The following is a 13005-nucleotide window of genomic DNA, read 5'->3' as shown; positions in this document are numbered from 1 at the left end:
TTAGGCGACATCCTGGGTGGTTTTCGGTGAAGGTGGTTATTTCGGACGGCGGTGTATAATAGAACGAAAAAAAGAAAAAAAATTCAAGGGGTGGCGGGGAGGCTGAAGCCCAATAAATCTCACCCCCCCGGGCGACGGCCCTGGTCGGTGGTGAAAGAGAGCACGAAAAATTTCGGGGGGGTGGGGGGGGCTGAAGCCCCATAAGCCCCCCCCCCCCTGGCTACGCCCCTGCCGAGCAGGGACATCAAATGACAGCATACGATGACAGCATAGTCCCTTCCTCCTCCCCATCTCTTCCTTCTTTCTCTCCTCCTCATCCTCACATCACCTCTCCTCAGCCTAACTTCCCTTTCCTGCCGCCTTGCTCTACATGACTATGCTTTAGATGGCTCTGTTATACGTGGTTTTGCCTGCATTACGCCAAACGACAGCATACGAAAGCCCGGGCCCCTAAAGTGCTCTGCACTTCAAACGAGTGGTTGGTTCAGCCCATGCCGCCGACGTAAGCCAACTGGTTTCAGACGATGTTGTGTGTGGGGGGGTGTAGATGGTGAAAGGGGGAGCTGCGTCTCAACCCAATCACGCATACTCTCTAACGGGTGCAAATAAAGCGTTTTCTCTCTCTCCCTCTCTCGCACCGGTACAGTTGCACATATGCAGTATTTTCATTTTTATTGTAGCACAGGCTTTATTTCCAAAAGCGGCGTCAATCGCAGTGCGTTTGAGGTGCAGCTAATAACTGCATTTGCAGAGTCGCGTAGCCTGATGCATACCTGTCGCCTTCGCCTGTGCTAGCAATAATTGCACAGCAGCTATCTGTGCAGCAAACACCAAGTTCCACTGCGTATTCCATGCTTGAAACAATCCTAAAAGTGAACAGACCCCTTAAATTTCTAAATAATGCTCCTGTTCAACTTTTTTTCCATTTGATATGACCTGAGGACAGCGGTACACATGTGTACCGCTTTTCATGCCCTGCTATAAAAACAGTGGTACATATATGTACCACTTTTTTTTCAGAATTTATTCTGACGACTTTCTTGAAAATAATGTGAAAGCTTTTCTTGAGTCATTCTAAACGTTTTTCTGCAGATTTTAAGAAAAAATGTTATTTTCAAGGCAGTGCCTTACAAAGGGATAAAAACGTACCCCATGTTAGTGGGGACGCCTTGTATATACACTTGCCAAATTGAAAATTTTCGGCGGAGGGCGGGGGGAGTGTTGCTTGAACTCCCCCGCCGTCCCCGGCTACGCCAGTGTTGACGTGACATATCACAGAAGACATGGCTTACGCGATTTCCCCAAAATTTTCTCGATGGGTTTTAAAACAACAACCATTAACAGGTATGCCGGCCAGTCAGGGAACATTGTCGGCACAGCGTCCTTCGACAATATCGCCCGTCGCAGCACGTTCATCAGGACATGTTCTTTGTAGTACGATGTCCATCTTTTGCACGCGAGTTCGGGCTCTAAATTCATTTCGCAGACAAAATCGGTCGACTGAAGGATTCGATCCTTCCTTCGGATTGCCCGCCGCCACTTGTCCAGAAGATCAGCGTATTTTAACGCACAAAACAGCGATAACTTTTCCTAGCACGTCTTGTACCCTGTATTGAAGCGGGATACAGAACATTTTCTCCCCATTGTGCACTATAGAGCGTGGCGCACTCTCGCAAATGCGCGCACAAAATGACCATGTGCTCGAATTTTCCCAGTTGCTCACGTGCAAGATAGGCCTGCAACAACCAATGCCATCTATCGCGAAAACCAGCAACTACAGCGTGCATGTGTCATCAGTGGCCGGAATCTCCCGATACCTCCCATAGGACACGCTCTCGCATGCTGATACGCTACAGCAGCGTCGCTTCCACCACTGCCGACTGCCGGGTATCCTACTAGAAATAATTCAAAAACGAAACATTTCTTTCATGACGTCACTGATGAGCTCAGCAAATACAGGGGAAGGGCGCGAAACAAAGAGCAGGAGGATTGCCGCGGAAGCGCTGCTTTTTCACTTCGCATGCAAGTGGAATGTGCTATCTTGCTAGTCCGCTCGGGCGACGCAGCCATTCGTTAAACTTAGTTTACCATTTTTTAAATTTTGTTCGTGTGTTGCGAAGTGGACAAACTAGAGCTGACCGATTAAGAGAAAACTCGATCAGCACAAATACATTTTATATCCTTTTTTTAATCAAACGTTTCCTACTAAAAAAAATTACAGCATATCCACGGGTGAATGATGAAGTGCTTGGGAGAAGCTCCCGTTTCGCAGCGGCGTCCTTGGCGCGCACCGTCCCGGGATCCGCCTGGCTGCCGCCAAGCGAGCGCCCGCCGCTGCGCATCGTTCATGCTCCACCAACGATCCGACACGTACGGCGACGATCCAGGAGAATGAGAGAGGCGCTCGCTCCCCGCGCAGCCCGCGCAGCAGCGAATCGGAGAGCAGCGGCACTTCCAGCGCCATCTAGTGTCGATTCACACAAGCGCCATATTGAACATGGATGGATGGATGGATGCTATGAGCGTCCCCTTTATAACGGGGCGGTGACAAGTGTGCCACCAGGCTCGAAAAAAAAACCTTTACTCTTTTTTTTTTAGCGTTGGCCTAGTGTCTTTACTTTAATTAAAACTATTTTACTCCAGAAGAAAAAAAAAACCTTAAGTTTTCAGCTCCGTTCTGTGCCCTTTACGGCAGAATGTCCTTATTTTTTCCCATTATTTATTTTTGTCCTTTCTCTCTAGTTTTCTGCCACCAATACTCTAACCGTCTCTTACTTATTTCAATCGCAGGTGTGTTCAGCTTTCCATTGTCTCTAAAACCCAAGGCGTCATGTAGGCTCGTGCCCAAACGTACACCTGGGTGGATGTCTCCACATTCAATCAGAACATGCTCCGCCGTTTCCTGATCTTCCCCGCAGCACGTGCATTGTCCTTCTTCTTTACTGAATCTCGCTTTATAACTTCCCGTTCTAAGGCAACCCGATCTCGCTTCAAACAGTAAAGCGCTTCCCATTGAATTGTCGTAAAATGCCTCCCTCCTTATTTCATTTTTGCCCTTTCGGTAGTTACTCAAAGCCGGTTTTTTCTCCATAGCTGCCATCCAGGAAATCCTCTCCGCCTCTCTGACTTTTCGCTTAACGCTCTTTGTTGAGATACTGCTTACACTACCAGCCGTATATTTACTAGTGAGCCTCCTAGTTCTTTTTCACCACTGTGTGTCCACGCTCTTCCTATACAAGTAACGGAACACCTTCTCTGCCCATCTATTCTCCTTCATATTCCTTAGCCTTTCTTCGAACCTTATTTTGCTCTGAGCCTCCCTCGCCTCAAAACCTGCCCATCCCATATCGCCCTTTACAGCCTCATTTGTCGTCTTCCCGTGAGCACCCAACGCGAGGCGTCCCACAGTCCTTTGATTTATATCCATTCCCGATTGCACCTCTGCCCTCATGCACACCACTGTGTTCCCAAAAGTAAGCCCCGGAACCATTACACCTTTCCACAGACCTCGAAGCACCTCGTACCTATTGTATCCCCACAATGCTCTGTGCTTCATTATTGCAGCATTCCTCTTTCCTTTTGCTGCTGAGGCTTTTTCCTGTACCTCCATGTACCTGTCACCCTCATTTATCCATACTCCGAGGTACTTGTATTCGCTCACCCTCGGTATTTCTTGGCCCTGTATTGACACCGCCTGATCACAAGGGCCATTGAATACCATCAATCCACATTTTGTTGCACTAAATCCTAGTCCTAGAGCTTCCCCTTCCCTTCCGCATATATCCGCCAGCTGCTGTATATCCTCTCGACTGTCAGCAAATAAGACAATATCGTCAGCATAAAATAATCCTGGAAGCTTCTGCTCAATCATCACGCCGCCCTGTTTGTGTGACAGATTAAAACCAAAGTTGCTACCTTCTAGCGCTTTTTCCATATTCACCATGTACAGCATGAATAGCAGCGGGGACAAAGGACATCCCTGTCTCAGCCCCTTGGTAATCTCAACGTTCTCTTTGCTACTCATTCCTTCCCATTCTATGCAAACTGTATTTTCTCGGTATATCTCCCTCAAAAGCTGTATACAGTCGTCGCCTATGCCCATTCCTTTCAATATATCCCACAAAATTTCCTGATTAGCGTTGTCGTACGCCCCAGTGATGTCTGGAAAAGCCATGTACAAGGGCCTATTTTCTATTTTAGATATTTCTATACACTGAGTGAGAACAAACAGGTTATCGTCTAACCGCCTGTCGACTCGAAATACATTCTGGAGTTGTCCCAAAATATCGTTGTGTTCTGCCCACTTTTCTATTTTCATTTTTACTGCTTGCATCGCCAACCTGTACAGTACCGATGTAATGGTTAAAAGTCTATACGAGCGAATGTTATCCTTTTCTCCCTTGCCTTTATAGATTAAGTTCATTCTAACTTTTCGCGAACTATCCGGTATTTGCCTGTCCTTTAAGCATTTTTTCTACAGCTTTCAGCAGTGCTTCTTTAGTGCTATTTCCTAGTTCGTTAATGAGGCTAACGGGAATCCCATCTAAACCTGCGGCAGTGCGCTTTGGAATTTTTCCTTCAGCCTTTTTCCAATTGAAATTCTCCAGCACTAGCTCTTCCTCGGTTGCTCTCTCCGCCACACTTTTACTCACCGGGGAAATCCCCTGGACGCTCTTTTTAAGCGAATCGGCTGTTACCTTTCGAATGTAACCTAGCGCTTCGTACCCTTCCAATTGATTTCCTCCTTCATCGAGAATATGTTGTTGCGTTGTGACAGACTTCCCACCTAGCGCCTTTATGTGACTCCAAAATATATCCTAGGTGCGGCCTCCTTTTTTTCGTGAATCACTTTCACCTTTAATTTTTGCCTCGACCAATTTCTGTACAATGGATTTTTTCTCTAGATATATTTCCCGTATTTCGTTGACTTCGTCCCGCGGTCGCTTGTCCTTTTTTGCCCTTCTATGATTCCGTGATGCTTCACGCCGCTTCTCGATCGCTTCCCGGATTTCCTTTTTCCACCAACTTTTTGGCTTCCTCTTTCCTTTCCAGCTAATAGTTTTGTTCTCTCTCCCTATCTCTTTCGTCATTAGATCTAATAGCTCACTGTACTCCCAGTCCTTGCCTGGTATTTTGCCTACTTCTTCCTCGACTCTTGTGGCTATATTTATTATTTGTTTGTCATTTAAATACGAGGTGCCAGACTTTGATTCTATGCTCTCATTTCCAGTTTTATATCCCATTTGTAATCTTATTCGTTTATGATCACTACCCAAGCTTTTAATCCCTTCCTCGTCTATTCTCATTTCTCTCAGTTTGTGATAAATTCCTTCAGACATGAGACAATAATCAATACTTGACTGTTTGTTTCCGACTTCCCACGTGATCTGGCCGTCACATTTAGGCCCCGTGTTAATTATCTCCAGACTATGTTGCTCGCAGAGATCTAGTAATAACTTCCCATTGGTGTCTGAATATCCGTCAAGGTCGTGTATGTGGGCATTCATGTCTCCTAGAAGGATGATTTCGACCCCATTACCAAATTCCTTACTATCCTCACTCATGCAATCCACTATCTCCTGATTCTTTTCTCTGCAGTTATTTCCCGTCCACAAGTAGGCAACCCCTAGCCACGTTTTCTTTCCACCTACTGTGCCCAAAATCCAGAGGTGCTCTGAACACGTCTGTTTCACTCTAACCCAGTTGGCGCCGCGGTGAATTAGCATTCCTACACCCCCACCTTTCCTTTCTGATATGATCCTGCTGCACCCTTCCCAAACATAATTTTCAATATGTGGTGGCTCTTCCAAGTCTCTAAGGTGTGTTTCTGTAACCGCATAAACGCCTATCTGTTCTTTGTTTAACTGCTCCTGAATCTCTCACCATTTTGCCTTTTTTTTTGCCACCCTGAATGTTTATGTAACTAATTGGAACACGCGCCTTATCCCTTTTTCTTTTACCTTTTTTCTGGTTTTTCCCAATACTACCTGTCAAAGAGTCCTGGTTGCTTTCCCTGTTACTAGCTACCCCGGACTCTGAAGGGCCCGCGTGCCCCCCAAAAAAGCTACTGCGCGTCCTGCCAGCCGCCAGCCCACCTCATGACCAAGCCTCTTATCGAAGTGAATTCTGTCTCTTTGGAAACCGCCCCACCTGTGCACCTCCCTGTTTATGTCCACTACCTCGAGACCCTTCTCTCGACTAATTCGCCATACCTCTTGGTTTGCGTCGACAACCGCTCTTTGCAAGTTGATATTGCGCACTGGTACTTCCGGTATTGTGCATACTACAATTTGCACCTGGGGGGACACGGTGCGCATGTTATCGACCCCTCTCACCAAGGTCGTCGCTAGTCCTGACGATTCTTCATTCAACACGTCATTTAGCCCTGCCGCAATTACCACGAGGTTACGTCTGTGAGCTTTAGCTGCGAGTTTTTCACTTGCTTGCCTCATGACTGTCCGCAGCGTATGTCCTGGGAATGTCCATATCGAGACTCTCTTATCTCCTTTCACCCTTTCTTTGATTGCCTCTGCGCATCGGGCTAAATTTGAGTCACCGGCAATAATGACCCGTTCAGACATTCCTTCTGTATCCTGCATCTGGCTGCTGTCTGGGTGACTAGCGTGAGTCACGGCTGCGGCTTTGTTCCTTCCCTCCCTCAAAACTACTTCTCGGAAGGTGGGCCCTGTGACCACTGCACCTGCATTTGCCATGCCTGCTGTTCCCTTCGCCTCTCCCGCACGGAGGGTCGTCGCCCTAATCCTTCCACCGTCACCTGCGTCTTCTTTGTTCCCTTTGACGACCTTCGAAAGGCCCTCCTCGGCTGACCGGAGCCTTTCCCATGACCTTCGTCTTTTCTCGCTCTGTCGCCAACGCATTCTCCAGCTCCGAGATTCTCGTCATGAGCCCACTCTGGACAGCCATCATGTTCTCCATTTTCTCCTCGAATTCGCATTGTCTGCATTTGGCGTCAGCTTCTTCTGCCTTCTCGTCCGCACAAACTTCCATCTTGCAACCTACCCCGCACCCTGAACATTTTACGGTCTTTTTGACCATCGCTAGATCTGTTCACTGATACCCACGTATTAGAAAACTGTCACAAATAATCACGGCGTACTAAATACACTACCCTAAGTCAAAAGGAACCACAAAATCAACAATGAGCACCCAATTCTCAACAATGAGCAACCAAATCAACAATGAGCAAACAATTCTATTGGACCAACGCCATCTAGGAAATGAGACGAGAAATGGTGATGACGACACAGATTGTGTACAGCGCCATCTAGAATATCATCCCTGAACTGCAGTTTGTATGTACTTCTATGAGACAGCGCCATCTATTATACTGTTCGGGAGATACTGCCGGGTATGCCTGACATGGGACAAGGTTAGACTAAGAGGAGCTACGCCCCTAAAAAAGACATGCACGTGGTGTGAACGTGTCAATCTGTAAAAGCAGCTTTAATTCACAATTGAAATATGCACATACTGAGCAAACATAGAACCCAGAGCACGCCACGTCGTACTTGACTCAATCACAGCGAATGCCACTGTGGGCAATGTTTCGGCAAGTTGACTTGTCTTCGTCGGGGCAGCACCATTGCCTTGACGAAGAAAAGTCCACTTGTCGAAACGTTGGTTCCAGCGACATTCCCTGTTGAACGATTTCGCAAATCATCAGTGCATTTCTCAAAGCATCATTACATGTTTTTCAGTGACAGTATTAGGAGTAAAGGCCCACAAAGTTTCAAACTGGCTACATACATTTCCATGAACAGGGAGGAGCATGTAATTGCTCGACATCATTTGAACTGGATGCCAAGAGTAAAAGATGAACAAATTGCGTAGCCGAACCAACACGTATTCAAGCCTTTCATTAAACGTATTTTGCCGGGAGCAGGTAGACTGTCGTGATGACGAATTAGTCTATAGCGACACTGCGCTTATGCCAGTCCAGTCAGGTTTGCAGAGAACTGTGTTTACTCATGTACTCATGCAAAATAAATACCTGCTCAAATAATGGATCCATGTACTTGTTTTCACCCATTGTCATTAGGAAACCTGAAAAACCTTCCCGGAACTGGAAATCCCAGGGTTAACACATCACAGAGTCGCGAAAAACATGTGATGACCCGATTTAGCCATCTTTGTCTAATGTATGGTTGACCTGCTCGACGTGGCCTCTGCGGCTTGCGTTCGCGGCGCGCCACATGAGGTGTCTGATCTTTCCCGTATTCATACTTGGCACGCCAATGAGCGAGATAACCCAGCGCGATCCAACTTGTGATATCGCTGAGCGAGTGGAAAGGCAAGCGCTACGAACGTAAGTCTACCAGTTTCCGCGCTTCACCCGATTTAAAATTCACAAAATAAGAAATAGAAAGACAAATAAACGAAAGATTGCCTTGCCGCCCTGCCGGTGGCAAGTTATGTTTTCGTCCACTTTACTTTCTTCACATTTATATCCAAAATATTACAAGTAACATATCCTATACTTTCCTTGGCATTATGGTCTGTCAGTTCTCATTATTATTGTGTCTAAGAAAGAAAAACGAGCCCTTAAAAGCCATCTTCTTTCCTTCAAATAAACAAAAGAAGAGTTCTGTGCAGTTGAATCAAATTTCTTTATTTGTAAAGACTCGTGAACAATAAACGCGAATATCCACATCACCTCACTTCGTTCAACCAAATCTTAGGACGCCCGGCAACCACTACGAGGGCGCATGTTCCTTGAAACCGAAACTGGCGCTCAGTTTCCGGGGCCTGGTGTCATGCTCTCTCCACAGCGCCGCCATGCGGCTCGCACGCCTCTCTTATTTTTCCACCGTGTCCGTGGTAGCCTCACCCGGTCGTTGCCGAAATGTACGTGTGCACAACGTGGACGTGTGACCAAGAGTAACACGTAGAAATGGACGTGTGACCCTTGGTGCTGCATCTCCGGACCCGGCACCTGCCACTCTCGTAACCTGTCAGACGCTAGCTACTTCGACCTTCTTCGAACGATGCCCCACAGTCAATGCCTGTTCACTCTCCTCGCGTTTTGTAGCGTTAGCTACACTTGCCTAGCCGGAGCCGATTTCGCGTGGATCCTCATGAACCATGCTGCCCATGCGCGAGTATCAGTGATGTTACACAGCGAGCTCACCGTAGCCGGCATCTCACGCACTCTCCGCCACCGCCGCGCGCGGCTCGCCGCTGCTGGTCTGCGCGTTCGGGAGGAGTGACGTCGTAGCCATGGCAGACACACTGGCGCCGGCGCGCGCGCAGCTATTCGCCTTCGCTGTGCAGTCGCCGTCTGACACTGCGCTGGAGCCGCTTGATAGCGCCTCTGACTGGCGCTCGCAGGTGGGTAACGCCATGGAGGAGAGCGCAAATGCTCCTCAACGGCGCAGAAGAGCCGAGAAGCTTATCTCATCGGATCCTGAAGTAGTTGCCTGGCAATTAACTGTTCAGCGTACGAAGAATGAACAGAAGAAGGCTAATAATCCTAGACAATCTGGAAAGCTAAAAATAATCAGCTGAACCTTTGCTAACGCTACGTATATCCTGGCATAGCCGAGCTAAGGCACTGCAAATTTTTTCACCATGGCTCGGCCCACGTGTCACGAGCCCTTCTCCAACAAACTGCGTACTTGGGCTTGGCAGAGGCGCATACCATCGAGGAATTTTCCGCTCCTTGCATACCCACGCCTCTCAATTCTATCCCTCTGAAGCGCTCCCGAGATCTGTGACATAATAGGTGGCGAGCCTCAGCCAGGATTTTTTCCATCTTTTGGCCCAGTCACTGATCTCGGGGGTTGCAGGAATGGATTGGGAGCGTTTGGCAACGATAGCCAAAGATGTAAACATGAATGACTAAGAAGGAGACGCTGAAGTTATTTGATAACGCGCTATGGCTAGCAAAAATAAGTGCTGGTTCACACAACGACACTAGCAACGCGAGTACCCCCACGACGGCGTCTGCCAACTCGCCTCCTCCCAGATCAAAGCTTGTCTGCTCTCGGAAGTTGATGGCACCCTTCGGCGAAAGGAGAGGCGACCTCCCCGAGAATTTTAAATTTTGCAAGTTTATATACCATATACGCGCACAGAGAAACGCACGCACGAACATAGGTAAAATATGTTTGAACTCCGGCCCTTGACACAAAAAAAGCACGCACCTCCACTACCGTAAAATGCCGAGCAAGCGCCCCCAACCGAGCAAGCGCTCCTCTCCCTTTTTCGGGAGATCTGAAATAGGCGCAAGTGACCGAGCAAGCGCCCCCCCCCCCTCCCTCTCCCCCTGCGCCCACTTTTTTTTCAAGAACGTGTACTTCAAGAACAAGTACATATAATGCCTACGAGTACAAAAAGAACCATAAGAACGAGTACATTGAATGCGTATCTAATGTTGTTTATGAAATTCCGTTGTCATGTGGCCGGTCGCATAATGGTCAAACCGGTCGCTGCTTCAATGGTTTGAAAGTGACGAGGGGGAATAAAAACGCAAATAAATAAAGCATTTCATTAGACACATAGATGGACACATTTATTTTTGCGGCTCTCCCGCCGCCATCTTGAATTTCGGCCCGGGACCGAGCAAGCGCCCCCCTTCAGATCTGGTCGGATTACCCTTCAGCGTAGGGGGCGCTTGCTCGGCATTTTACAGTAAGTGAATTACGACGAGTGGGCAAAGCTCTGGGTGTCGTATGGGTGAGTGACCGTACGTTACCCGAGTGTTGCCACATATAATGTAAACTGAGTGACATAAAGCGACATAAAGTGGCATAAAGAGTCGACGACAGAGCTAGCTCCTAAGGTCTATAATGTCTACGTTGAAGTCGCCGACTAGTATAAAGGGTATGTGCTTGTAGGTATTTTATATTGCTCTGGCACAGTTATTAATGATGTTCGTCTGTTGTAAAGCTTTTTTTATTGATACACGCATATATGTTTCGACTATAGCAACGGCTTTCTCTATACCGTGACAGCGGACTGAGAGTCGACGAGAAAGTTAGGTCCTAAGGTCCATAATGTGTACTTTGGAGTCGCCAACTAGTACAAAGGGTTTGTGCTTGCAGGTGTTTTATATTGTTTTGTCACAATTATGACTGATATTAGTCTATTGTTAAACCTGATGTTTCGCTTTTACACGGTGCTGGGCCGCGCGCACAGTCGCCATACGGACAAGCCTCGGGCTGAAGGTGCTCGCTACGCTACTGCCTTGGAGCTCAGTCGTGTTCGGCAGCGTAAGCTCAACGTAGGCTGCGTGTTTTTCATCGGGTCCTTTCAGTGGTGAGACCAATTGCGCTTCTCGCCATAAACGGTCATTACTGGCCCAGCTCCGGAGCCCAAGAGTACACTTGTAGGCTGTCCTTATGCTGTTGAGCTTGTTTAGGTTGCTCTTCCTAAGTCTAAGAAGGAGCACGGCTTGCGCGACGCTGGCTCAAGCAAGAATAGGGTTTAGCCAGCATACGGGCATCCTGCTCCTTGTCACCGAATTTTTCTGCCGATGACCCGTAGCATAGGCCCATCACCTGACGAATTGTGACCTGTAGTCTTTTATTCATTTCTTCATTCAAAGGTTTTCTCGTAGCAGTATACCAAGCACTCTTAAAATAGAGACCACTGGGACTATTGCATTGTTGACAGTGACTTTAAAAATGCATCTCACTTTTTAATGCAGCTGGTCGCCGATAGCGAGTTCTGACTTTGCTGATGGGCATTCCAGCTCAGTGCGCTTGACATTACCTTGCACAATATCTCATGGGGAATTTCTCGAATAAGCGCGCGTGTGCTTTTGCTGCGCAAATCCTCGCTCTGAAAGGCAACTCTTCCCTCATTACCAAAGAGCATCGCCTGCGTCGTCTGCAAACGCGGACCATGCACACCTTCTCTCTCCTCTTCCACTACCCAGCCATCCCACCCATATTCGTACCTTCTGTGCAGTGCACTCAGACGCACATTACTCTCCTCGTCCCTGTGCGCCGGTATTACGCCAAGCCTGGGAGGACTGCGAGACTCCATTAAGCTCAACGGACTCGGCAAGACAACGGTTCGCCGCCAGGCGGCGTTATGGATTGATATGGCATGATCGTTGTGGAGTCGCGCAAGGACGCAGGGGGCCTGGGAGGTCCTGAATTCTCTCAGACTATTTTTTTCCACTAGAGTGGGCAACGTCTGCTGCTCGTTGGAGTGATCATAGGACTTCCCGACTATGTCCAGACGGTCACGTTATCGGCATATGTATATCGCATGTGTAATATCTTGGACTCGCTAACTTTAGTGGCTTTCCCAGTTTATTAATTAAAACCGCTCTCGCCTACTTCCTTTCGTTCGGTTTTTCGCCTGAGCGCCAAATCTCATTAAAGAGTTTGGTGAGGCTCTGCGTGAATTTATCAGCTCCGTTAGAAGCAATTTGGTTTCTAACGTATACTTCACATCCTGCTGTATATATAGAAAAATTAGGAATACTTCTATTTCCAATAGACTTTTTTGAAGTGACTCAACTTTTTTTCACTATTTTTTTGTTTCAGTGGGAGCTCACTGAGGCTCTTCAAGAGAAAGAAGCCAAGCTGACTGATTCCAGAAAGGTGCTTGAACGAACGTTCCGCAAAATGAATGCGGCGTGGGAGCGCAAGATCAAGTAAGACGCCCCTCTTGAGCCACACGCACGTACATTGCGCCATTGTAATGTCTTTTACCCAAATCCCCCGACGCCGGCGTTGTTTAATGCGGATCACGAAGTCTACACTTGAAGTTGGCTGTAGCGTTGCAGATATCAAGTAGTTTGGGCTAGAGGCAAGTTCCTGAATTCTTAAACATTTTTTCCGATACATATGGACCCATAAAATGAACAGAGTGCCACCAAAATGTAGATCGAAAAATCCTTGAAGCCGTGGCGTCGCTGGAACCACTGCTAGGACAGATGGTCTTCTTCCAGGCAGCAACTGTCTTCCTTAGCATCTGTATTACATGCTTTGTACCCTTTCCCCCAAGCAAAAGAGGCGGGATGGGCAAATG

General features: G+C 47.7%; 1 protein-coding gene across 1 annotated transcript in view; it reads left to right on the top strand.

Moving 5' to 3' along the window:
• LOC119379464 (protein FAM184A) overlaps positions 1-12633 on the top strand; it is a 628470-nt gene extending 615837 nt beyond the window's left edge. Inside the window, exon 10 of the mRNA XM_049411992.1 lies at positions 12519-12633. Coding sequence (XP_049267949.1) covers positions 12519-12632 — 114 coding nt within the window. The 3' untranslated portion in view covers position 12633. The remainder of the gene's footprint in view (positions 1-12518) is intronic.
• Positions 12634-13005: the final 372 nt, after the last annotated feature.

Source organism: Rhipicephalus sanguineus, chromosome 1, assembly GCF_013339695.2.
Source record: "Rhipicephalus sanguineus isolate Rsan-2018 chromosome 1, BIME_Rsan_1.4, whole genome shotgun sequence".
Taxonomy (NCBI): Eukaryota; Metazoa; Arthropoda; class Arachnida; order Ixodida; family Ixodidae; genus Rhipicephalus; species Rhipicephalus sanguineus.
The sequence above is the reverse complement of the archived record's forward strand: the minus strand, read 5'-3'. Positions and strand labels throughout refer to the sequence as shown.